Source organism: Cynocephalus volans, chromosome 1 (assembly GCF_027409185.1).
Source record: "Cynocephalus volans isolate mCynVol1 chromosome 1, mCynVol1.pri, whole genome shotgun sequence".
NCBI lineage: Eukaryota > Metazoa > Chordata > Mammalia > Dermoptera > Cynocephalidae > Cynocephalus > Cynocephalus volans.
The window spans coordinates 108,563,370-108,591,247 of NC_084460.1; the positions used below are offsets into that span (position 1 = coordinate 108,563,370).

A 27,878-nucleotide genomic window follows, 5' to 3' on the forward strand; every position below is an offset into this window, starting at 1 on the left:
AATCTTCTTTGACTCCAAGTCCTGCATCCTGGGCACAATGGGATATCTGGGCCCCCAAAACCTCGGGCAGCCTTGCTCCCACAGCTCTGCCAAGCACAGCCCACTGGGCTGCACTGGTGCCTGCATCTTTTCCAGGCTGGCATTACATGTTGCCAGGAGCCTTACAGTTCTGAAGTTCTGGCAGCACCCCTGCTGCCTTGCCTCTACTAGACATTTCCCTAGTGGTGTGGGCTCTGACCCCATTTTCCTGCTTGGCATTGCTCTAGTAGATGGCCTTTGTGGTGTCTCTGCCCCTGCAGCAGGTCTCTGCCTGGGCCCCCAGGCTTTTCCATACATCCTCTGAAATATGTGTGGAGGCTGCCACGCCTCCATTGCTCTCATATTCTGCCAGCCTGCAGACTTAACATCATGTGAACACCAAGGTTTCCAGCTTGTGTTCTCCAGAGCTGCTGCACAAACCACACTTGGGGCAGCTTGAGGCAGGGCTGCTCCAGCCAGAGCAGCTGGGATGCTGGGAGCAGGTTCCTGAGGGCAGCTGTGCCCCAGTTCTGTCCTCTGGGACAACTCAGTCTTTCTAGACCTCGGACTGTGATGGGAGGAGTGCCCTTCCAGACTTCTGAAATGCCTTCAGGGCTTTTCTCCCATTGCCTTGGCTTTTAGCAGCCTGTCTTTAGCAACCAGTTTATCTGCTTCACCCTTGCATTTTTCTCCTGCTTTCTGCTTCTCTACCATATGGCCTGGCTGCAAATTTTCCAAATCTTTATGTTCTGCTTTCCTTTTAAATTCTGTCTTTACATCATGCCTTTTCTGCCATAACTCAGCATAAGCTATTGCAAATAGCCATGTGCCTTCTTTCTTAATACTTTGCTGCTTGGAAATTTCTTCTGCCAAACATTCTGGTTCACAACTCCTAAGTCCCACCTTCCACAAAGACCAAGAGCATGGACATAATGTAGCCAAGTTCCTTGCTATGGTGTAGCAAGGGTGATCTTTTGTCCAATTCCTGGTAAGTTCTTCATTTCTATCTGAGACCTCATCATCAGCATGACCTTTACTGTCCATGTTTCTATCAACATTCTGGTCACAATGATTTAACCATTTAACTCTAAAACGTTCCAAACATGCTCTCATCTTTTGGTCTTCTTCTGAGTCCTTCAAACTTCTCCAACCTTTGCCTAACACCCAGTTCCAAAGCTGCTTCCACATTTTCAAGTATTTGTTATAAGCAACACCCACTTCTGGTACCAATTTTATGTATTCGTCCATTTTGTGTTGCTATAACAGAATACCTGAAACTGGGTAATTTATAAAGAACAGGTTTATTTGGCTTAGAATTCTGGGACAGCTGCATCTGGTGCAGGCCTCAGGCTGCTTGTACTCATGGCAGAAAGTGTCAGACAGCCAGCGGGTACAAGCAGATCACATGGTGAGAGGAAGCAAGAGAGGTGGGGAGGTGCCAGGCTCTTTTAACAACCAGCTCTTGTGGGAACTAATAGAGTGAGATCTCACTCAGGCCCTCCTCCCCCCAGGGAGAGCATTAATCCATTCATGAGGGATCTGCTCCCATAACTCAAACAGTTCCCAACACTGCCACATTGGGGATCAGATTTCCACATGAGTTTTGGCTGGGACAACACATCCAAACTCTATCAAAATCTTACCTCCCTTTATATCTTTTTACCCTTTCCTGTTTATATCATCTTAAATGTTTTCTGTACATAAATTTAGAACCACATCATGCAGTGTTATAATTTTTGCTTCACCATGACCATAAGTTATAACTCAAGAGAAGAAAGAATGTCTGTTGTTTTTATTTATATTTTTGCTTACCAGGTTCTTTCTTCCTTCTTGATGTTCCAAGGCTCCTTCTTTTGTTGTTTCCTTTCTGTTTGGTGAACTTTGGTTAGCCATTCTTTTAGGGTAGTTTTGCTGGCAGCAAAATCTCTTCACCTGAGAATGTCTTGCTTTCCCATTCATTCCTTAAGGATGTTTCACTTTATTTAGGATTCTGGTTGACAGTTTGTTTTTTCTTTCAGCACTTGAAAAATATTGTGCCACTTTCTGTGGCCTACATGATTATTGATGAGAAATCCAGTCATTCAAATAGTTTTCTGCTATAGCTAAGGTGTTTTCTCTCTTATGCCACTGTCAAGAGTTTTTCTTTATCTTTAGATTTCAGAAGTTTGAACATGATGTGTTTTGGTGTGGATGTCTTTAAGTTTATACTATTTGGATAAATCTGTATTTTTATGCCTTTTGACAAATTTGGGACATTTTCAACCATTATTTCTTTGACTGCCTTTTTAGTCCAGCTCTCTTTCTACCCTCCTCCCAGAACTCTAATGACATGAACCTTAGATATTTTGCTATAGTCCCACAGGTTCCTGAGTCTCTGTTCTTTTTTTTTCCAGTCTATTTCTCTCAGTTGTTTAGACTGGGAATTTCTATTGTTCTTTCTTGCAATTCAGTGATTCTTTCCTTTGTGCCCTCTATTCTGCTGTTGACCATATCCTTTGAGTTATTTTAAGTTATTGTATTTTTCAGTTCTAAAATTTCCATTTGGTTCTTCTTTACATCTTCTATTTCCCTGATGAAACTTTCTATGTTTTCATTTGTTTCAAGGATGTACATAATTGAAGCACTTTTGTGATGGCTGCTTTAAAACTCTTTGTCAGATTGTCATAATATCTCTGTCATCTCAGTGTTGGCCTCTATTAATTGTCATTTTTTAATTTAGTTTGAGATCTTGGTTCTTGGTATGATGAGTGACTTTTGATTGAAATCTGGACATTGTGGGTGTTATGTTGTGAGATTTCAGATCTTATTTAAACTCTTTGTTTTAGCTGGTTTCTTCTGATACTGCTCTGGCAGGGCAGGGGGAGGGTGTCACCTTGTTACTGCCTGTGGGTTTAAAGTCCAGGTTCCCTATGTGGCCTCGCTGGATACCCAGTGAGGGGTGCTCCTCCTCATTGCTGGGCAGGGGTGAGAATTCCTTCTTCTTACTGGGCCTCCACTGGTACTTCACTGGCTAGTAGGGGTAGGAATGCCTGTTACTGCTCCCTATGGGGCCTCCATTGAAACTACAGTGAGAGTGGCCTCATTGCCTCTCTCGGCCTCCTCTGACACCACCCCGGGGGGTTCCTTATTACTCTGGTGTGTCAGTGTAAATCCAGGCTCCCCACATGTTGTTCACTGGAACCACAGAAGAGAAGAAGGTTTGTTACTGGTTGGTGGGGATAAAAATTCTGACTTTCTATAGCCTTTCAGAAATAAACAATTCACAAGTTTTAAATTGTTGTCCATTCTGTGTAGCATGATGAAATCTTATGCCATCCTGCTTCATCACCCCTAGGTCATGTATCTTCCCTTTGTCCAGTGTGCCCATGCTGTATATGCTAACTACCCATTAGTCACTTAGTAGCCATTTGGGTTTTCAGATTGACTGTTGTGCTATCATAGTGCTTATGTTCAAGTAGCCCTTGGTTTACTTCATAATGGCCCCAATGCACGAGAGTAGTGATTCTGGCATATTGGTATACAGTAGTTCCCCCTTATCCTCAAGTGATATGTTCCAAGACCCCAGTAGATGCCTGAAACCATGGATAGTACCGAACTTGATTGCTATCAGTCAAAACATATTTCTTTTCATTATCTTCCACCCACAAATTTAATGCCTTTTCTATCTTAATTAACCATTTGTCATGCACTGATCTGTCTTACTGATGGAGTTTGGATGTGTTGTCCCTGCCAAAACTCATGTGGAAATTTGATCTCCAATATGGCGGTGTTGGAAACTGATTGAGTCATGGGATGGATCCCTCATGAATGGATTAATGCTCTCCCTGGGGGAGGGGGATTTAATGAGTGAATTCTCGCTTGATTAGTTCCTGTGAGAGCTCCTTCCTTAAAAAGACCCTGACACCTTCTCTCTCTCTCTTGCTTCATCTCTCTTGCTTCCTCTCGCCATGTGATCTGCTTATACCCGCCGGCTGCCTGTCACTTTCCGCCATGAGTAGAAGCAGCCTGAGGCCCATGCCAGATACAGCTGTCCCAGAATTGTAAGCCAAATAAACCTCTTTCCTTTATAAATTACCCAGTCTCAGGTATTTCTGTTATAGCAACACAAAACGGACTAAAGCACTTACCATAGGTCTTAGCAACCTTGGCTTATGATTTTTTTCTCTTTCTTATTAAGTTGAGAACTTTCACCTTTTCACCTAAGGGAAGCCCTTCATGAAGGCTTCTCTTTGGCATATCCTAATTGCCAGCATCACTACTCTTGTGCTTTGGGACCATATTAAGTAAAATGAGAGTTACTTGAACACAAGCACTGTGATTCCACAACATCGATTTGATAACCAAGGTGGTTGTCAAGTGACTAATGAACTGGTAGTAGATACAGCATGGAGATGCTAGACAAAAGGATGACTCAGGTCCTGGGCGGGACAGAGAAGGACTGTGTGAAATTTCACCTTGTTACTCAGAATGGTGTACAATTTAAAACTTATTAATTGTTCATTTCTGCAATTTTCCATTTAATATTTTTGGACTGTGGTTGACGGTGGGTAACTGAATCCATGGGAAGCAGATAAGGGGGGGACTACTGTAATTGTTTTATTTTATTATTAGTTATTGTTGTTAGTCTCTTACTATGCCTAATTTATAGATTAAACTTTGTTTTAGGAAAAAACGTAGTATTGTTTTTTCCGCACTGGGGATCTTGGAACATATTCCCTGCAGATAAAGGGGGATTACTGTATTTCCAGATTTTCTTTATGTAAATGCAAGCAAACGTTTACATATTTATCCACTCACACATTAATATTTACACAAATAATAGAAAGTTATATTTGCCATGTTTTGCTCTATTTTTCCACATAATGTATCTTGGAGATCCTGGTTTTTTTAGCGGCTGGCCTGTATGGAGATCCAAACCCTTGACCTTGGTGGTGTTATAACACTGCTCTCTAACTGAGTTAACTGGCCAGCCCATGCTTTTTTTATATTGGTTCATAGAGAGTGTCTTTTTTTTGGTAGTTGCATAGGATTTCTTTTCTTTCTTTCTTTCTTTTTTTTTTTTTTTGACACTACCATAAATGGTATTTTTTTACTTTAATTTTAGTTTATTTCTGGTATATAGAAATACAGTTAATTTTAGTATATTTGTCATATATCCTACAGTCTTGTTAAACTCACTTATTAGTTCTAGGTTTTGTGTATTCCACCAGACCTTCCTCATAGACAATCATGTTGTCTGTGGATAAAGACGGATTTACTTCTTTTCCCATCTAGATGTCTTTTATTTCTATTCCTTGCCTTATTAACACTGGCTCTTGTGTGGCCTCCTATATGATGTTGAATAGAAATGGTGAGAGTTGATATCCTTGTCTTGGTCCAGTGTTAGTAGGAAAGCATTCAGTCTTTGACTAATAAGTTTCTTGCTATGATAAAATTAGCATATTTTTTTCTTCCTTCTTACTCACTCTCTATCCCCGGATTTTCATCAATATTATCTTGGTATTTAGTTTTAGATTTTTAAATATACTTCTAGTTCCAGTTTTAATTATGAACTTTAGATTATATCTTCTGACTACCAACGTACAGATGAGGCCAGGGAATCTTTTCTATCTCCCACCTTCTTTTCTCCTCCTCCAAATTGGTCTTAATATAAATCTTTTCCTCATTGTCAAAGGGTGTCTGTTCTGTCACCCTTATGCTCATGTTTGTTTTCAGTTTTCTTTTGCAGTTAAATAGAGTTAATGCTTATCACTAGTCCTTTTTCTGTTTCTCCAGTCATTTCTTGTTTGCTGAACAGTTTCTTCAAGGAAGGTTCATGAGAACAATATTCTTTGTGTTGCTGCATCTTCAGATTGTTGGTCTCTAGCTTTTGTATTGAAAAACATTTTGGCTTTCATTAAGGGTGTTAGAAATATTGCTTTGTCAACTTTTGGCATTGAATGTCACTGTGGAAATCTGAGGCTAGCCTCAGATTTTTTTCCCTCTCATAAATGACTAATCTTTTTACCTGGTTGTTTCTTTATTTTTGGAATCCAGTAACTTTGCTGCATTGGGTCTTAGTGTAGTCATTTTCGACCATTTTTTCCTGGCATATGATGTACTCTTTCAAAATGTAGATTTAAGTCTTTTTATTTCAGGAAAGCTTTCTTGAATTATATCTTTAACTTTTGTTCTCTTCCATTGTTTTAGTTTTCTTATTCAGGGATTCTGGTTATACATGTACTGGTGTTTTCTCTCTCTCTTCCTCCCTCCCTCTCTCCTTTTCTCCTTCTCTTTCTTTCTTCCCTCCCCCCTCCTCCTCTTTTCCTCTAGCCTCTCTCTTTTTCTCTCTTCTACCCCCGCCTCAAATACTTCATTCACCACTCAATCTCTTCAGGCTGGATCTTACCCATCACCGTACTTATTACTATCTAATCAGGAAGATAGAACGACCTCTCACTAAAGGTAACAATAATATCCTAAGTGCTGAATCCAATAAACATTTTTCAGATTTATTCATTCTCAGTGCTGTATTAAACTGTGATTATCACTCCTTCCTTTTTGAAATTCTGTATTTTATAGCTATCTGTGACTGTGTGTCCTTCTAATTTTTAAACCTCTGTGACTGTTCCTGAGTTGGACTTTGTTTCCATCCTCTGTTTCATACATATTGGTCTCACTTGGGATTTAGTCCATTGTCGACTGCTTTTTATCCCTGTCTATTGTCCCTGGACATTTTATTCATTTATGTTGTTTCCTGTGATAAATACAAAATCTGTAATTCTAACCCAGAAGTTTCGTATTACTATATCCAAATTCCTATTATTCAATATCTAGGTAAAGATGTTCCTAAATCTACCGTGACCCAAACTGCACTTAGTTTCTTCCTTCTAATACCTCCTCCCATATTTTTATGTTTGTTTTGTGACATATTCATTCAACCATCACTAGCAACCTAGAAGTTAGGAGTTATAGACTCCTCCCCATGCCTGCCAACTCATGATCAATCTATCACCAAACTCTACAGATTTACTTATAAATACTTCTTAATTCTGCTCACTTTTCTTTATGCCTATATTACTACACTAATTTAGTCACCTATTTCTTTTTTTGACCACTGTTATAGCCTTCTGTCTTCAGTCTTAGTTTTTCAGATCCTCACACTGTACAGTCACGACCCTGATCTGTCTATATGTATGAATCTGATGGTTTCACTCTCCATTAATCTGATGGTTTCACTCTCTATAGACTATCCATAGTACTTAGTACTAGGCCAGCACTTAAATCCTTATTTTATGCCTTTAATCATTTAAAGTATACTTTTAAAAATAATTTCTACCATATTATTCGAGGTTTTAAGGGTCTACTATTACTACTTGTAGTTCTTGCTGACATTGATTCATGGCGCATTATTTCATGAGGTTCTTTCAAATATTATTTCGTTTATTGTGCCTGTGTTCAGGACTGTCTCTGGAGAGTTTTTGTATTTGCTTTTTTCAAGTGCCGCAGGAGTATCCTTTTTCAGGATCATTTTTTTATGTTAATTTCTTCACTTGATTGTTCCCATATTAAGGAGGTAGTGTAAGTTCAAATCCGGAATCCATTTGTGGGCAGCATCTTGATTACAGATTCTTGGAGAGTACAGATTTACCAGTTTATCTCCGTTGAGTCAAAGCTTGCACAGTCAGTCTTCCTTGTCATCTTCCTATGCCAATAGGTGGATTTTTTTCCCCTTATTTTCTTTCACTGAGGATATAGCTTTTCAAGAATTCTGGTTTTAGGCAGGTCCTATGCTTCAGTTCCCCATGTTGCAAGGGTCTAAGGGCTCAGCTTCTTTCTGGCATTAAAATCCAAGCTCTTCTGTGACCAACAAATCTACAGGATAGTCTCAGTGACAACTTGGGGCTTATTGCTTTGGTTTTCAGTCCCCTTTTCACTTTTAGACCCTGGATATTGTCCTTACTTTCTTGGGAGCTCAGCTGTGTATTTTAAAGGATATTTATTAAATTTTCCCCAGCATTTCTAGGCTACTTTATTCTCACTCAGGGTTGAGAGATTTGATACAGCTCTAATACTTTTTAAATCTGTGATTTTATTTCCTGTTTTTGAAGAATCTAAATAAGATTCTAAATCTATTCATGAGTAATATTGATAATTAAAGGAAGCAGGATGGGTCCAGGATAGCCCTGTAATCCTTTCAGAATTTATTTCCTCCTTCAGACAGCTCTCTCAAATAGTAAGGGTTTCTTAGTTTTGACCTTTTTGTCAGCCAGGCGTTAGCATGTAGTATTCTCTTTTTCACATAGAACCTTCTCCCTCCTGAGAAGATTTTTTTTCTGCCTAGAACCTAGGTCATCTAGGATATTTTTTTTTTTTTTAAAGAGACCATTTCCCTGTAGCCAGCAAAAAATGAAGGAGTCGTGCTGAAATCTGATGCTTGGTTACTTGAAGGTTTCTAATCATAATAAGCTACTGTTTCTATCTCAAACTTTGCTTTGAAAAAGGCCAAAATCATGGGTTGCCATTCACTTGATATGAATTTATCAAGGATAAAATTCATCGTTCAAAGATGAATTTAAAGCAGTGAAAATATTGTGAAACGGAGAAGTTAAATCAACCTTAAAATAGCTGCTTTGGAGGATCGTGACAAAATATGGGTAGCCTTAGTCACCTGAGCTACCAGTAGGACCAACTGTATCCTTTTATCAATTTGATATATTTTCTTCTGGTTTTTTTTCTTTGCAAGTTTTCTTTAAAAAGTTGTGAGATGAATACATTTTTTCATCTAATATTTGTTTTAATGTTATTGTAAACTCCATATAAACTTGTAATATATACCTAATATTTTATTTAAATAGCAAAATATGGCTGGCCAGTTAGCTCAGTTGGTTAGAATGTGGTCCTGATAACACCGAAGTCCAGGTGTTTGATCTCTGTGCCATCTGCCAAAAAATAAAAAGCAAAATGTACTTAGCTACTTTTTCATATTGTATATTGAATTTAATTCATATTTCTTTTTTCCTCTTCCCTTCTTCCCCTTCCTTCTCCTTCTGTTATAAAGCTGTGAACACCTTACTGCATCAAAGATTTTTTTTTCCTTAAATATATTTAGGATAAATTTTCAGATATAGAATTACCAGGTCAAAGTGTTTTCATATTTTTAAGACTTTTGACACAGAGTGCCACATTGCTTACCAAAAGCATGGTACAAAGTTATATCCTTCCAGCAATCTAACAGCATTTTATGCAGACCTCTTCCATTATCAGTGGAACATTAGACAGCGGTGTGAAGCTGATGCTTTCTTTATGGTTCCTCTACAGGATATGGTGCCTATCATAGTGGATTACTGCCTTCTGCTGCAGCGAAAGTGAGTATGCATTGCTTGTGTGATTCAATTATTTTGAACCCAGGTAGCCTCTTGTTTATCTATGAATCACTGCTATGAATTCTGTGAATTTGACTGGATGGGTTTTTAAGAAAATTAATGTACAGAAATTTGATTCTTTTATAGTTTTCAGGCCATTCTCCTAGTAAAATTAACTTTTCCAAAACAGATGCTATGGGTATATGTACACATACATCTATTCCTAGATGTATGTATTTGTGTGGCAGGATAATGGAGGCAAAGAACATAACCAACAAAAGAGCAATACTACTTATGGATCTTAAAAAAGCAAAAAGTGTATGATTTGTGTACTGTATATATACTTTTTTCTTTTACATTTTTGTATATATACCCTTTTATGAACCATTGCTAAAACACAGTATTTCACATCACCCAAATAAGGCTAGATTTATTGTGCTTATACAATATTGTTTTTTTAGAGTCTTTTTATTTAAAAGAAATCAGTGTAAGTAAACTCTTGATTAGGTTTTGTTGATAACTAAGTTAACCAACCTGTGCTAATTCACAGTTTTTTCACACTTATAATAGCAGCCAGGTATTATTCTAAGCCTTTTGCAATAATTTATTTAATTTTTATAGCAACTTATCTAATTTTTATAACAATGAGGTAGGTACTATTATTATGTCCATTTTTTATAGGCGATTCCAGAAAGTGATTAACTATCTCATCAAAACTCATTCCCACAGCTTTTGGGGAGCAAAGGTGGGATTCAAATACAGGAGTCTAGCTCCTGTATTCCTGGTCTTAACCACTCACTTGTACCACTTTCTAAGTGGTAGAGAACAAAAGTGAGAATCAATGCAGATATTTTATGCCCTGTACAACCCTGATTTAACTCATGTATTTATATATATTCTGGTAGCCTGATTCATGAAAGGTTGGATCTGTTGCTTTGCCCCCCACGGACTTGTCGCCTCACTTCCCCTGGGTGACGGAGCCGCAGAAGATTACTCAAAGCCCATCTCTTCTGAGCAGTGAGGAGCCCCAAAGTGGTTAACTTCCCCGGAACCCTCAAGTGAGAGGCATCCCTTCCTTGGGAAATTAACCCCGAATTGGGGTTCTCTTCCTGCATTTATTTTCCAGACCAGGAAGTTACAGGAAGAGAACATAGGTGGGGTTATAGTTTAACAATATAGGCTGGTAACTTTCAGTGAAACAAGTCAGATGACATTCCATTAGACAATTAAGTGATCCACCAACAAAAGCTTGATCTTAGCAAACATTTCTTCTTAAAGCAATTTCCCAGTATCTTTACATCTCAATCAGTAACTTGTCTGTCTTTGAGCCAGCAACCTTGCTGTGCCACAAATCTTTATCTTACACCAGAGACATTATAGCCTGAGGAAAATTTCTAGTCTTCCACAAGGTCAATATTTGAAACTGCAAGGCTTTGGAAAACCAGGCCCTGTGAAGTACATTTGCTTTAAGAATCCTCTACATGGATCATACTTTGAAAGTATCAGTGAAGGTTATTCACTGATAAAAGGGCAGTTATTTGTTATGTCAGACCTTTGATTAAGTCACAGATAGCTATAGCTTCTGTTTACTTGGGTTTCAAATTTACTCCAGTATTTTAGTTATAGCGTTGTAATTATCTAGTGAAATATATTGTGTTCACAGTGACTATGTTGAGAACATTACTTTTTATTACATGTTATCTTCTTTATCAGGGCCTAAGGGAGAAATTTTAGGTGTTAGGGCCAGAAATACTTTTGCATCTTCTGAACAGCTTGTTTACTTTTAGCTGATGGACAGTGAATTGTGTAGTTGGTCATTGTTTCCTAGAAAGCAAAGTGCTATGGAATATGTACTAACTTCACCCTATCTTAGTTTTCTCTTTACCTCACTTTTTATACTCACTTTTTAATTTATCTTGTATATTTTTAAAGCAGCCTCAATAGTTTAAGGATCAGCTGCACATATTTTATTTCATTTATCCTTATAATTACAGTGTAGGAGAGGTAATGTTATATTCATTATCAGATGAGGAAGGTTTGGAGGTGTTCCTAATACCATAAGTACTGGCATCAACTCAAATCTTCAAATTGAGATATTTAAAAATGAGATGAAATGAAGTGCCCAAAAGACTAAATTTTATTTAGAATAAGGAGGCATATCTTTATAAATGGATCATTTCCACCTAGGATGGTCCTGGTACCTTTCAGAGTAGCTATTTAATACCTGATGGCTGAATTAATGAAATAAGTCTGCTTTCTGGTTTGCGGGGTGACTTGTGATACTTTCATAGTGACGTAAAATTGAAATGGCCCTAATGTAAGATGAAGGATTATATAGGGAAAAAGAAAAAAATGGGTTCTTTCAAAATTATTTTGTGTTATTCCCAAATATGTCCTGGAGATGAGCTTTTCTTTTTTTATGTGATTTGAAAGGGAAATATTCTTCAAATTTATTTAACCTAGTGAGTGGCTGAGAATGCAATAATTTCTGCATTAATACAACATAGAAGATACAATCTGGTCTAGATTTTCACCACATTAGGATCTATTTATTATTTCATCTGAACTTAATTCTTTTAATTTTTCCTGACTCCTTAACATTTTTTTCTTCTGGACTATGTGAGAAAGAAATATAATATATGTTGTTGGAGATCTCAGAGAGAAATACCAGAGTCATAGTATATTTCTGACCTCCAGGGGAAGGGGGATCTTAGGGGTCCTTATTCCTGGTCCAGCTCTTCCTGGTCCTTTTCATAGCTCTTCTCTCTCTTTCTCCTCCTACTCTTATGTACACACTTCTAAATCAAGGGCATAGACATTTTCCCTGGAGCACAGTACAAATAATATGGCTTTCTTCTCTCTCAGTTGTTTCCAAAGGCTGAAGCCTAGATTGTACTAAACCCTGCTTCTGCTTGGGGAAGTTCCAGCATGTGTGTTCTACTCTTTCTTTTCCTCCTGGTCTCTTTCCCTACTTCTACTCTTTAAGTTCTAGTGAGGGCAGAAGGGACAGGGTAGCATTCCCAGCTGTGTAGGAAAATTTGGGGCTGTGAAACTAGGCATCAGGTCAAATATTGCCTCTTTTCTTCTAGATTTTTACTCTTGTGCTTACTTGCTTCTCACCATACTGGCTTTTCTTTTTCATCAGAATATTAATATTCTGTACATGGGCCTGAGCTTTGGAGGAAAGGGGTTGAATAAGCCATTTGATCAACTTTCATGCTTTGTGTTTAAGCCATATTTCAGTTCCCTTCCATTCCAAACATGCAATGATTAAAGATTTATTAGATATAAAAAATTCTATGTTTAATTAAATATTTCAGTATAATCCCACTTAAATAGTATAGTTTTATAATTTTTTCTTGGAGTTGTCCTAGATAGTAAAGTTAAAAATTGTCAATTCCCTAGGCTGAATTGAAGCAGAGGATTATCGGATGTATGTAACTTCATTCCAGTATGGTATGTTTCTCCTTAAACTGGACATACTTTTTATGCCATCTTCTTGATATATGGTCCCATTTATGTCTAAGGTCTTCTCTACATTTCCACATTTGCAGAGTATCTGTGACATTAATATTGCTTTAAGGAATGCTCAGATTGTGCATAACACAAATGCAGTCTTACAAAAACATAATCTAGTACTTAGCCAATTTCAGGTCATTTCTTCCACTTCCAGAGTCATCACACAGACACTTAATCCTGGCCCCCAGATGCCTTTTAAATCAATATCTTCTGATTGAGTATATTGTTTTTATAGTCAATCCTTTTATTTGCATATAGTATACTGTTTCTTACGTGGGCCAAATTGTAAACATAATACATACTCTGAAATGAATTTTAACTCAATAGCACAACCATTATTACACTATAATCACTGTTACCTCTTAGTATCGTAACTCATAAAATATGATATGCCTCAGTAATATTAAACTAGCCTCTCTCTGTATTACTATTCATACTCAACAACTTTGATAACGTAAATTTTTTACTATGGCAGGAACCACATTTGTTTTTCTTTGTAAGGCATACTGGTTAATATATTGTAGGCATCATTTTTGGTTAAAATTTTGCTTTAGAGTCTTTTTGTATATTACTTAAAATCAGAAATGAGAGTAATTCTGTTTTTGAAGACTTATACTTTAATTTCATAATTTGGTCTCTTTCACAATTAAATTTCAATATGTTTTTCAGTATTAGACAAAACATATAAAATGTCTCAAGGCTTTATGTAAGATATTTAATGATGTGTCATTTTGCCTATACAAAGGCTGTATATTAGCATGTGTATGTGTTTTGTGTGTGTGTGTATGTACACACACACACATACACACACACACACACACCACACATACGGCTTTGTAGTAGCCATGTCAGTTTTATTTTGAAAATAGGTCCAGATTTTACATGAACCATAATTATAATTTTGAACATTGTTTAAAAATGGGTGCTATATTATTATTTATGAATTATATCTCAATAAAGCAGTTATAAAAAGAAAACAAAATAGATGCTCTATGTAGATGATACTGACCACTTTGAGTTTATGTCACTGTAAACAATATTCAAAACTGTTATGACACCATCATTCAGACGACTTGAGTTATATATGAATCTGAACCAAAAAGATTTCTGTGAAATTCAAAGTGAGCCTGAAATGGTCTTTTGCTACTGGGCTATTTGTTTCTTCAAGTTGTTCAACATCATGATTGTTGTTTCAGAAACAGAAAAATCCTAATTATCAGATAGCATGGTTAAGAAACTGGATGGTTTGAATAATCATTTGTTTGATAAGTACATGTTTAAATTATAAATAGCAAATCTAGGGGGAAAAAGGTACCATTTGACTTTATTACAGTTATATTGAGATATAATTCACATGCCATAAAATTCACCCTTTTAGAGTATAAAATTCAGTAGCTTTTATTATATTCACAGAGTTGTGCAAGCATCACCACAGTCAAGCCATGCCCTTTTAAAGGAAATCTTTATAAACTGTGATACTTGTATCAGAAAACAGAGCATTTTGAAAACAGTTTCTTAAAGTTGATTTGAACTTTGCTTCTACTTTTATAAATAAGGAGACCAGCCCAAATCAGCTTTGGATTTATTAAATCCCAGTTATGTTTAGTGGGAATTTATTTATTTGGTTCTGGTTACATATCTAGTGTAGATTGGCAAAGTGTTAATGATTGATGCCCTTGCTCCCTCTAGACAGTCTCTGAATTTGTAATTATCTCATAAGCAAAGCAGCGTTTTTTAAAGAAATTATAAAATGGATCATGTACAAAGTGAATTTAATGATTTTTTTCTATTTTAAGTTATAAATGATAAACTCCAAAAGAAATCTTTAACATGAATATTAATATAAAGTGAAGTTTGGAGAAAGATCTCTTTGATGGTCCTCTATTATTCATGATAGATTTTCTGTTACACTGGCTGTAGGGAGGCTAAGCTTGAAATGGAAAATAGCAATTCTGAAGTTAGGCTTTCTAGGAAACAAAGTCAGTACCCTGGAGAATAATGCCTAAATACAGAAAGAAACATAAGAGCTGAAAAGTTTTTTTGTGTGGGTACTTTTTTTTCTTCCCCTTCTCCTGATGCTCTAATAAATATCCTCCCAAAATGATGAGAGCAGGTCTTAGAATTTTGTTTTATTTTTATTTTAAGGTAGAAATTCAGAGAGGAGTTGCTGATTCTTATTTTTCTTGCTTCTTTATTATAGCCTCTGATTGATTAAGAAAGAAATGTGTAGTTTTGCCATTAATCTTACCAGTATTGTATGCAACTGACTTGTTTATCAACTTTTATGCCCTGTTTACTGGATTTTTAGCTCTTTTTAATTCTCTTCCCCAAGACTCTTTGTACTGAACTAAAATATGTTATCTTCCTTAGCATGTTGTTTTTAACCACACATTACAGAGTGCAAAGGCTAGCAAGTATGACATTTTCTTTGAATTTATTAGTTATTTTGTTACTCTTACCTTTTCTTTCTTATAGTAAAGCTTTAATAATCTCAGTTTCTTTTGCTTGGCTAGTAATTGGTAATCACAAAAGTGTGACAAACTATTGATTAAATGAAACTAACATGAAAACTGCTCTGATAAATATGAAGTGGAGGAGGAAATTTTGCAAAAATTACATTTGTGCATTTGAGAAAAAAAATGGGTATGGATGTCCCCCCAAATATTGCAAATGCTGTTTATCGAAAGGTGGCATGTGGTTCTGGTGTAATTGTAGCCAGTCTGTTTACCACCTGTCCCCTTCCAGGACTTCATATGAGGCAAAACCCTATCCTACTCCTTTCAAGAGCTTTCTTGACCTTTTTTGTGGAATATGTCATGAAAAGTCATACCTGTGCGTAAATAAACCATCTACCACTTTCCACACTTGATATGATGCACATATAAAGAAATTATACATCTAGAAAAACAATTAATCCTAACAAGTAGAGAGAATTAGCAACAGTTTTTGTATTTATAAAAAATGGAATGAATGATTAAATGAATGGTATAAGGCAATACAATTTATAAATGGAAAAGTGGAAAATATTCAGTTTTGCCAGTCATTTACAAACAATGATGATGTTTAATTTGTATGAAAATTATGAAATTATTGGGAGAAAAAACAAACTCACAATTGTCTGATGAAACTGTTATGATTATACATTGCTGGTATAAATTGGTGCTGTGAAACTTTTTGAAAATAATTTAGTGGCACATTTCAGGTGTCACAAAAATTTTCATAGCTTTTCACTTAAGATAAATTTCTAAAGTTGAATGACTAAAGAATTAAGCCCCCCAAATGGGAAAGGCTATATATGTAGATGTTCATTGTGGTGTCACAGAAATACTGGAAATAAGTGATATATCCAATACTATAGGAATAGTTAAGTGTATTCTGATGTTTCAGCATACTGAAGCATTGTGAGTTAGACAAATAAGTAGCAATTTAGAATAATGCTTATCACATAGTATTGCATGAAAACAGAATTCAGAATTATATCTATGCTGAGTATAATTCATATTATTTATGGAGTGTTTACAGAAGAAATATGAAATAATAAAACATAATTGTGGAGTGTGGTGGTATTTATAGTAATTTAAAAAGATTATCTCTACTATAAAATTATTTCTAGGTATATATTTTAAATATTAAAAATTTTTTTTCTTCTACTCCCATCAATAATCACTGCCCAAATCCTTTGGGAAGCAAAGGGTTGGAGCTAGGTAAAGAAGGATGGTGAGTCTGCAGGTCAGCTAGGAGTATTTAGATACCAGGAAAGAGGAAAGATAAATTATGAATAGTCCTTTTTGATTTTTCTTCTTTACTTCATGTTCCTATTCCCTGTTGTTGTCTTTGTCATTGTTGTCTTTAAGAAATAGCATACCGTAATTGACTGAGCACGAGTTTTGACCAGAAGTCTGGGCTCAAATTCTGTCTCTGTTACTTGTTAGCTATGTGATTTTCAGCAAACAATTTAGCTTATTTAACTTTTCTTATTTTTAAAAGAAGTATTGAGAAGATTAAGATAATATATATGTAAAACAGGTTTTATAAATATAAAGCTATGTGTAAATATTGTTAGTGTCTTTAATATAAAGATAATATAAATACAATATAATGCTATGTGCAAATATTGTTACTGTCTTTAATAAACTCATGAGTAAGTTGAAATAGGGAAAAGATGAGGTATACTTAGCAGAGTAAATTTAATGGATATTTGGAATGTTTCTAAAAATATGTTTCCCCTTTTTATTATAGGGATCTTTTATTTAGCCAGATGTATGACAAATTAAGTGAAAATTCAGTGGCCAAAGGAGTGTTTTTGGAGTGCCTTGAGCCTTATATTTTAAGTGATAAATTGGTGGGGATCACACCCCAAGTAATGAAAGACTTGATTGTTCATTTCCAAGATAAAAAGTTGATGGAAAATGTGGAAGCCCTCATTGTACATATGGATATCACCAGCCTAGATATTCAGCAGGTGAGTTTATAAACAGTCTACTAATACATGGAATAAACACCATTCATTTATTGATTATATTTACCTGACCAGGCCTCACTCTGCCTTGTAAAAACCCCAATTATATATTGAGCACTTTTGGTAAGATGTCTTATAAATTTGTATTTGTCAATATAATTTTTAGGATTGTACTTAAGTGAAAGGTAGATTATAAATGTCTGCAAGCCAGGGATTATGTCTTCTATTTCTTTGACATCTCCCAGAGCTCTTGGCGTTGAATTTACATTTAGTAGTTGCTCAATAAATGCTTGTTGACTGATAGTTCTTCATCAGTTTGTTGGTTCACTAATACAGTTTTCATTCAGCAGGTGAGTTTCAACTATGGGTACTTTCACATGCATAATATAATATTTTTACTTTTAAGAGTATGATGGCATTTTTTAAAGAGCCTCATATATAGGTCCAGAGATGAAGTTTGAAATGCAGAGAATGGTATAAGAGGCAAGTTACAGTAGGTTTTGAAATTCAGAGCATGGTATAAGAGGCAAATTATAGGACTTCTTAGCGTGAGCAGCCAGCCCATTGTTTGATAATATACCTCCATTGTATCTCAGGTCCACACAATATGTTTTCAGTCCTTAATTGAGAAACAGTATCTATTCTGGCCTAAAACATTTCATAGTTTAATTCTTTAATTCCATATTAGTCCTAATAATGAGCATATTTCTCCTGCAAACCTTCTTGAGCTAATATATAGGTGATTTACAAAGGTGTTAGGAAGACTAAAAGTTTTGTTTGTTTGTTTGTTGTTTTTTGTATGTTTATTGTGGCAGCTAGCCAGTACAGAAATCCAACCCTGGACCTCAGTGTTGTCAGCACCATATTCTAACCAATTGAACTAACTGGCCAGCCCCTAAAAGTTTTTTTGAAGTGTACAAAATCACATAGAAATGAAAGGTTTGGAAAAATAGTTATTGTTTTCTTTTTGGAAGCTCTTTATGAATGGCTGCAAGTTTGCAAAGTAAAGCTTGATTCTCTTTTGTACATGCCTTTAACAGAAAATATCCTTTCTATTATATGGGTAATTTGGCATAGTCTTCACAGTCTGACAGTAGGTCCACTGATCTGAGAGCATATTATCAATCTAGCTTTTTGTACCTATCACATATGGGAGGTAATTTTAATTTCTTCTCTTTCCAACATTTTCAGCTTTTCCCCAACACCATGTAAATATGCTTTAGTCTTTTTCATGTTAATATAGTTAAAAAATCTTCCCCTCAGTTTCTCATCTCTCCATAGCAAGACTTCTCTCCTTCTTCTAAGTTACTGCCCCATTTCACTCCTCTCAGTCACAGCCAGATTTCTTGAAAGCATTGTCTAGGTGGCTATTTACATTTTTTCACATCCTAATAACTCTTTATCCTTGCTTTCACTAGAGTCAGCAATAACCTCTATGTCCACCATATCGAATGATATTTTTTCACTTCTTATTTTGCTTACTCTTTCAGCAGCATTTTTTTCATTAATTCAAGAAGGATTTATTGAGTGTCAGGCTCTGAGGATGCTTCAGTGACCCTGGTGAACAAGGATTGTCCTCTCATAAAGCTTAAATTTTAGCAGAAAAGTTTGGCAGTAAACAGATAAACAAGTAAACAGTCAAGAAAATATCCAAAAACAAGTGTTAAGTTAAAAGTCAAACAGGATGGTGTGGTAGAGAGAGAAGAAAAGTCTCCTTTAGATTGGCTAATTATAGGAAGCCTTTCTAAGGAGATAACATTGACTCTTGGAATCCAAATGACAAGAAGGAATCAGTAATGCAAAGATCTTGGAAGAGAATATTATTATAGGTAAAAGCAACAGCTAGTATTAAAAAAAAAGAAGGATTATATTTTGGGTGTTCAAGTAACAGAAAAAAAGAGAAGCAGATCTGGAGCTTGGTGAAAGACAACGAGATACCTTACAGAGCAAGGTATAAATTTTTCCATTTTAGTCTAAGTGCTGTGAAAGTTTTAAGCAGGATCACTCTGGTTTGTTTTAGGAGCAACAGAATGAGGGATGGGAACCAAGTACAGAGGAAGCAAGGAGACTAGTTAGGAGGCTGGTCCAGGAGGTGATTCTAGCCAGCTGGTAGCAGTGAGATGGAAAGAGCCTGATTTGGGATGTAGAATTGATTTGTGGATGAATTTAATGTGAGGATATGGGCAAGTGGGAATGAGAGAATTTAAGGATGATACCTAGTTTTTTTGGCTTGAGAAACAGGGTGGATAGTGATTCCTTTAAGAAGATTGGAGGACTGGGGCAGGTCTAAGTTTGAGAGACAAAATCAGGAGTTCTGTTTTGCCATTTTATTTTGAGGTAGCTACTAGACATTCAGGTAAAGATGTCAAGTAAGTGGTGGGATGTATGGGTCAGAGGGGAGGTTAGGGCTGAAGCTGTAAATGCTTTAGTCGTCAGTAAAGACAAGTGTGATCATGGCATTGGCTGAGAGAGACGGGAAAGAGAGAAGAGGTCCCAGAACAGGCCTTCCTCTAGACTCTCCCAGGACACCTCACTTTCATTTTTCTTCTTACCTCTCTGGCTATTCTTTATCATTCTCCTTTTCCAACCTCTACTCTTCTACTTCAGCCCTTTTGTCACTTTATAGTGTTAAATAGCTCCCATAGGAACAGAGTACAGAGGACTGTATATTTCAAGTCATATCTATTCCTTTCTAAATATTTTCTCAAATTGATTTCTCTCCACACTTGAACACTCCAAACTCCTTTCTACCTTAGGTCCTTCATCCTTACTGCTGCTTCTGCCTACAGAATCCCTAGTTTCCACTCCTGCTTTTGGCTCACATACATGCATTCTTTAGGTCCTAGCTTAAATGTTGCTCCCTCGGGGATGACTTTTGAACACTCCAGACTAAGACAGATTCCTCTATAATGCTTATCACATTTGTAAATAATGAATTATTTGTGTAATTGAGTATCTTGCCCAAGTTTTCACTCATGCACCATTTTATGCTCCTCCCTTCTTTTGGTGAGTGTCCAAGATGAATGTAAGTTTTGTAAGAGTTGGGACTTGGTCTGGATTTGTGTTATCCATCATTTTATCCCCAGTGCCTAGGAGAGGACCTGCGTGTAGGTGTTAGTAAATATTTGTAGAACAATTGACCAAAGGTAAAATGAATATGAAAAGGAAGAGGATAGAGAAGAAACAAATTTAGACATTGGAGGACCTTTAAAAGTAGCTGTTTTACTATTGCTCTGTTAAAACTATTATTGAATATACAACAGTTTCTATCCTGGTATTGTGTTTGAGTACTTCAGTTTTACTTTTTGTCAGAGAAAGAATAAGAAAAATTAGGGAAGAGAATTTAAGATCTTCTTCATTCTTAAAGCTTTAAGGAAAATAATTGGTGAAATTTACTGAGTTGTATGGGCCAAGTGACTTTTCCTTTTTACAGGTAGTTCTCATGTGTTGGGAAAATCACTTATATGATGCTATGATCTATGTCTACAACAGAGGCATGAATGAATTTATTAGTCCAATGGAGGTAAGATACTTCCTAACTTGGATACATATTTAATATTGTCTATTAATGTTTTCCCTATTCTCTGTTTGCTTTGAATAGTTTCTGTTTTCATCCAATCATTTAAAAATTTTCTTCTAGATTTATTAGACTTACATCCATTTTAGCTTGAGACTTTTAGGTAGTCTTTAATTTCATGCCTTCTGCTATTGCTTTCTTTTTTATCTGCATAAGTAGGTATTTAAATACCAGGAAACAGTAGATAAAATTGAAAGTAGTGGTTACTTGTTAGACTTTAGGTTTTTTTCTCCTAAGGCTTTTTGATACTGTAGTAACTTTTCCAAAAGGTATAAGAAATTTATTATATATAATCATTGTATATAATAAATATACTATTGGGTAATGCTATTTGTAGATATGTTCTGCTAGCAGAGGGTCCTTAAGATGATAGACCATTATTTGTCAATTGCTAATTTGGTGCTTTTCTCAATTCAGAGTTTTTTAGCATTTATTATATTTTATAGCTTTTATTTAAATTTTTTAGTCTCGTCATCAAGAGAATCTGAAAAGCAGTTTGGGCTTATTTTAAGAAGAACAAAACTCCATCTCTATTTTATTTATCTTAAATTTGAGGACAGAATTTTGGATAATGGGTTACGGATACATATAGTGCCTTCCCAGTCCATTGCTTTATTACAGTGACTAATATATCTCAGAAGAGCCAGGCATCTGCTGAAGGCACCCAGTCAACTTTTTGTAAATTTAATGCCATACAAACCTATCTTTAGTATTATTAAGTCAACAGTCATTCTATGATATTTCAGACTTCTTTAAGCACATTAAGATTGGTAGGGTGAGTATCCCTCTAATACATAACCCTTGAGTTTTGGTTGTACCTCTCTTCTCTTGGTCAGTTTCTAATATTAGTACCACACCCCTCTTCCTCTGGTTTTGATGCTGATTGTCTGTATGTCAAGTAAGCATTCTTTACCCTTGAACACCTCTCAGCTGCTTTCTTACCAAGGTGCAGTATTTCCCTGAGAGAATTGTCAGCTGTCTCCCCACTGGGGTCCAGTACCTCTCTGCATGCAAAAATGTTCTCTATGCCATTACTAAACCACAGTTAGGAAGAATTAATGCAATTTCTAGTTTCTCTCTAAATAATCCCTCAAAACACATTCTAATTTGATACATTCTCATGTTGATAAAAATGATTGCTGAAATTTTGTTATATTACTTTTGAAATTTTTGTTTTGTGTGGGCTTTTTATTCCTCACAATCTGGTTTGCATTTATACCCATATATCTCAAATGGAACACTGGGTTATTGAGGTTGCCTTGTTTTGTGTTCAGAGTAATTTTCAAGTTTAATTGCTTTCAGCAGCTTGGTATTTATTATTAAATAATCATTTGGAGATTTTAGCAGTGGGAGATTAGGTGCATCCCGTGATTCCTCTTTTATAATTCTCTGCCTGTAAGGAAATCATTTTTTTGTGTTCACATTTTAGTTATTTTAGTACTTAAAAAGGTCTGAATTAAGAGGTAGTATCCTTCCTTTTGAAATTTTCTATATTTCCTAGAATGAAAGAGAGTGCTATCACATTTGATATGATTACTATAGCCTTTGAGATATTTCCTTAGATCTAGTTTTGGTTGCTTCTAAAGCCTTGTGTTGGGGGGCAAAACTTTTCCTCTAACAACTTATGTTCCAATGATGGAGGGCATTGTGGGGGTGGTGGAGTTGGGATCTGCAAATTAAGTGACAATATACAGATTAATAGGAGAAAAGATAAGGTCTGTTCACATGTGTGAGAAGACTCAGTAATGAGTAGCTTTGCTAAATAGCCAGAGGTAAAGATTTATATACCAGCTTAACAAAAAGGGGGCAGAGTTAAGGCTTTAGTGGGAAAGTATGAAAGTTCTGTTGGGCTTTTTGATGCTAAAGGACAACTGAATTTGCACTTCTTGGTGTTAAGGGTCAGTCTTCTCCCAAACAGGAAACTCCTGAGGGGGATCCATGACAGCTATATTTTCAGGAGCCTTTGCTTAAGTTTAGATAATGTTTCTTTCTGTGGCTTCTGTTTTCAGTTTAAAGTAATCTTCGTTACCACATTGGTGGGACATTAATCCTTTCATTTGCTTACTATTTTTTAAAGAATAAAGCTCTTCTAATAACCTAAGGATACCTTATATTAGAAATTATAACAAAAACTTTCATGTAACTGGTATTTATTAAATTCTTTCAGTGAAGAATATGACAGCAATGATTGTTTCTCAGTGATGCATACATTAAAAGATTTTATATTTAATCTCAATAGCAAATGACTAGTTTCATTAGAGAAAGGTGACTAATAGCACAAGATTCTTGATTATCTTTTTAAAAATATTACTCTTTAAAATGATGGTGATTGTTTTCCTATTAATTTTAATGCAGAAACTTTTCAGAGTCATTGCTCATCCTCTAAGTGCAGGAAAACCGCTAACAGGTATTGATTTTCTAAGCCTTAATTTTTTCTCTTTTTTCTATTTTAAGGTATTATTTAAATGTTTTAAAATTCGCAAATTATATGTATACAGTGTGAATTTTAGTAATTGTATATAATCATGTAACCACCACCATAATCAAACTGTAGAAAGAACTATTGTTTCTCATCCTAAAACGTTTCCTCTTGCCCCTTGTACATGTTCCTTTCCCCACAGCCACACCTCCAGGCAATTACTGATCTACTTTTTGTCACTACATTTCATGTAAATGGAATTATACAGTATGTGGCCTTTGGTGTTTTATTTTTTTCACTTAGCATAATGTTTTTGAGATTCATCCATGTTTTTGTATGAATTAAGATTTTGTTCCTTTTACTGTTGGATTATATTCCGTGGATTGAATATACCATAATTTGTTTATTCATTCACCAGTTGATGGACATTTGAGTTGTTTCTGGTTTCAGACTGCTATGAATAATGCTGCTACAAAATTTGTGAACAAGTTTTTTTTTTTAATGAAAGTTTTTATTCTGAGATAATTATAGATTCACATGCAGTTGTAAGAAATGACACATAGAGATTCAGTATACTCTTTACAGTTCCCCCAGTGATAACATCTTGTAAAACTAAAGTACAATATCACAACTGGATATTCACATTGATAAAGTCAAGATACAGAACAGTTTCATCATCACAAGTATTTCTAGTTCTGCTCTTACTCCCCATTCCTAACCCATAGCTATGAATAAATTTCAGTTTGAGCTTACGTGTTCAGTTTTCTTGGACAGATACCTAGGATTCAAATGGCTGGATTGTATGGTGAATGTATGTTTTTCTTTCTCAGGTCCTGCTATATGGTTGTTCAAAATAGTTTTCCTATTTTGCATTCCCATCAGCAATATATGAGAGTTCTAGTTGCTCACATCCTTGCAAGCACTTGATACTGTCAATCTTTTAAAATCTTTTTTAAACTTTAGTCATTAATGGGTGTGTAATGGTATCTCATTGTGGCTTTAATTTTATTTCCCTGATAGCTAAGTGATGTTGATCATCTTTTTATGTGCTTATTGGCCATTCACTTGTCAGAAAAGCAAAAAAGAGCTTTAATTCATTCATGAGGGTGGAGCCCTCTTGACCTAAATACCTCCCAAAAAACCCTACCTCCAGACATTTAACATTGGGGATTAAGTGTCCAATGCATAAATTTTAGGAGACACATTCAGATCATAACTAGTTCAATTTCTTCTCTTGTTGGAGTCTATTCAGGTTATCTATTTCTTCTTGAGTCAGTTGTTTTGGTAGTTCCAATAGTTTGTGAATTTCTAGGGATTTGTCCATTTCATCTACATTATCTAACTTTTTGGCATGTAGTCATTTATAATATTCCCTTTGTAGGGGAGAAGGGAACTTTCCATTTACCCTCTGAAGGTTTAGTAACTTGAGTCTATGAAATAAACAGACAGTAGACAGATTAACAGGAGAAAAGGTTTACAAATTTGTTACATGCACTGGGGCATCACAGGAAATAAAAGTGAGTTCCCAACAACCTAGTGAAATTTAGAAGCTTTTACACTAACTTCATAGGGCAGAGGGGAGAGGGGAGGTAGGGAATTTAGGGGAGAGTAAATGATTTTGGGGGAGAGAATGATTAGACCCAAAGAACAAGTGATAGCCTGTGACAACAGCTCTTTGGGCCTCAGATCTTCTTTCCTGTAATATGAGTCAATCTCCCCCAGATGATGAGATTCCTAGGGAGGGGCTCTAGGACAATTGAATTCTTTTTGGAGGATCTGGTCTCAAGGCAGATAAGGGAAAACCTCTTCCAGGAGCTGTTCATCTTCAAGTGCCTTCAATTTAAATTAATCAGCCTACCAAGCCTTCATATTTTGGGGTGCCATTCCCTGAGCTCTTTCACCTTGTAATTTCTTTTATTTCTACAAGGTCAGTAGTGATGTCTCCGTTTTCATTACTGATTGTTGCCATAATTCAAGTCTCTCTTTTTTCTTGGTTTGTGTAGTTAAAGATTTGTCAGTTTTGTTGATCTTTTCAAAGAACCAATTTTGGCTTTATTGATTTTCTTTATTGTTTTTCTTTTGTCTTTCTTTATTTCAGCTTTAGTCTTTATTATTTCCTACCTCCAGCTTGCTTTGGATTTAGTTTGCTCTTTTTTTTTTTTTTTTGGTTTCTTGAGGTGGAAGTTCAGATTATTGATAAGATCTTCTTTTTTAAAATAGGTGATTATAGCTACAAATATCCCTCTGTTGACCTAAAAGAAATTGAGGCCAAACATATAAAACATAGGATTTATTGAGCCAATATGACAGTTGCAACTGGAGAAACACATAGGTCAGATCACGCTGTGAAATGCACTCCAAAGGGGACCAGCAGAGCTTAGCTCTTTTATACATAAGAAGGAGGGAAGAATCAAAGGAGAGAGAGAAGACAGCTTCCCTTATCATTATATCAGTTTTTGTTGGTTGTACGTGAAGTATAGATTTGGGATTGTTACTAGGTTACATCCTACACGCAGGGATCTAGAGTAAGAGTTATAAGAAGCATTCCAGGTTATGTTATTGCTTTTCTGGTGCCAATATGCCTGCTTCTAAGTTAAAATGGTCTTATGATAACTTTTTTTTAAGACATGGGACATGACTATTGACTCATTCCATATTTTCCAAGGCAGTACAATTTAGCTGATCTGTTCAGGGCAGATTTTTTAAGTTATCACCTCTAAGTAATGTTTTAGCAGTATCCCATAAGTTTTGGTAAGTTGTGTCTTCATTTATCTTAAAGTATTTCCTTATTTCCCCTGTGATATTAATTATTTAGAAGTGTGTTGTTTAATTTCCACCTATTTGTGAATTTCCCACATTTCCTACTGATACTGATTTCTGATTTCATTCCATTGTGGTCAAGAACATACTTTTTATGATTTCCATCTTTTTAAATTTACTAAGACATTTTATGGCCTAACATATGGTCTGTTCTGGAGAATGTTCCGTGTGCACTTAAAAATAATTTGTTGAATGTGTTCTGTTCTTGAGTGGAATGTTGTATAGATGTCTGTTGGGTCTAGTTGGCTTATAGTTTTGATCAAGTCTTCTGTTTCCCATTCATCATCTGCTGATTTTTTTATCATTATTGAAAATGGCATATGGAAGTCTCCAAATATTATTGTTGAATTATTGCTCACTTCAATTGTATCAGTTCTTACTTAATTTTATTTTGAAATTTTCAGTTCTCTGGGAGGCAGTTTACAATTCTGCCTTAGCCTTCACTTCCTGCTTGCATAGAGCCTCAAAATCAGCCATGGGTTATAGATTAGGGCCTTTTCAGGTCTTCCCTGAATATGTGTGCAGCTCTGCATGTGTGCATATCCTTCAAGAATTCTAGGAGTATGTTTGAGCTTTTCAACCCCCTCAGCAGACCTTCCATTATCCAGTTTTTCATTTAAAGTTTTCTGGTGAACCTCTTATTAGTCCCAACTGCTAACACTGCCTTAGGCAGCTGTAATGCTAAACAATAGCACTGATTATTTTCACAGATGCTCTGGGAATAGTGCTGTTCCCACAGCATGAGTTCTGAGTCAAGACAAAGAAAGACAAGCCCTGAGAATGGAGCTTTTAAGTGAGTTGCCAGATAAGTCAAATAGTGACCATTCTCTGAGGATGGGGCTTTCTGCCCCTTTGGTTGGCTGCTTGCTGGGTTGCTGGTTTTCACAGCTGCCAAAGTTAGAAGGCTACTGGTTTTCAAAGCACAGTGAAGGTGAGACGGGTCTGGCACTTGGTTAAGTTAAAATGCAATAAGACTTACTGTTCTCATCAAGAGTCAGGCATTTTTCTTGAATAGTCTTTAGATTATGGCAAACCTTAGTGTCAAGAATTCTGAAAAGACGATTTTGATAGTCTCCTGGGGAGCAGTTTGTTTTTGTGGGGGAGCAGTTTTTGGAGGTCCACCATTTCAGAGGTCTGTCCCTCTGGGTTTTGTTTCTATTTTATTTTCTCTCTGTTCTTCATCTTGGATAATTTCTATTGCTCTACCTTCAGGTTCACCTGCTCTTTTCCCTTTTGTGTCAATTCAGCTGTTAAATCCACTCAGTGAATTTTTATTTTCAACAAATGTGTTTTTCAGTTCTGTAATATCCATTTAATTCTTTTTTATTGTTTCTGTTTCTCTGGTCCAACTCTTCATTTATCTGTTGAAATTTTCATGCATTGAAACATGTTTCATTTTGCTTCATTGAGGAGTAATTATAATAGTTGTTTTAAAATCCTTGTCTATTAGTTTTGACATTTTGTTCATCTTAGGATTGGAATTGATTGATTTTCTTTTTTCCTGAGGAGAATATGTTTTATTTTCTTGGTTCTTCATATGTTGGATAATTATGGATTGTTTTCTGGATATTATGAATGTTACATTGTGGAAATTCTGGATCCTGTTATTTTTCTCCATTGAGTATATTTTTCCTTTGTTTATCAGGTGATTTTCTTGGCTGGACTTCAACAGCAAACTGTTTCTCATGTGGCAGCTCCATTCTCTCTTCAAATCATTTGTTT

General features: G+C 35.7%; 1 protein-coding gene across 4 annotated transcripts in view; it reads left to right on the forward strand.

Annotated features, from left to right (window-relative positions):
* VPS8 (VPS8 subunit of CORVET complex) overlaps positions 1-27,878 on the forward strand; it is a 254,205-nt gene that overhangs the window by 68,610 nt on the left and 157,717 nt on the right. For 3 of the 4 annotated variants that reach the window (XM_063098634.1, XM_063098627.1, XM_063098619.1), the window contains exons 14-18: positions 4,017-4,058; positions 9,319-9,365; positions 17,121-17,343; positions 20,774-20,863; positions 23,273-23,324. In XM_063098634.1, coding sequence (XP_062954704.1) covers positions 4,017-4,058; positions 9,319-9,365; positions 17,121-17,343; positions 20,774-20,863; positions 23,273-23,324 — 454 coding nt within the window. The remainder of the gene's footprint in view (positions 1-4,016; positions 4,059-9,318; positions 9,366-17,120; positions 17,344-20,773; positions 20,864-23,272; positions 23,325-27,878) is intronic. The other variant, XM_063098643.1, reaches the window with a different exon arrangement.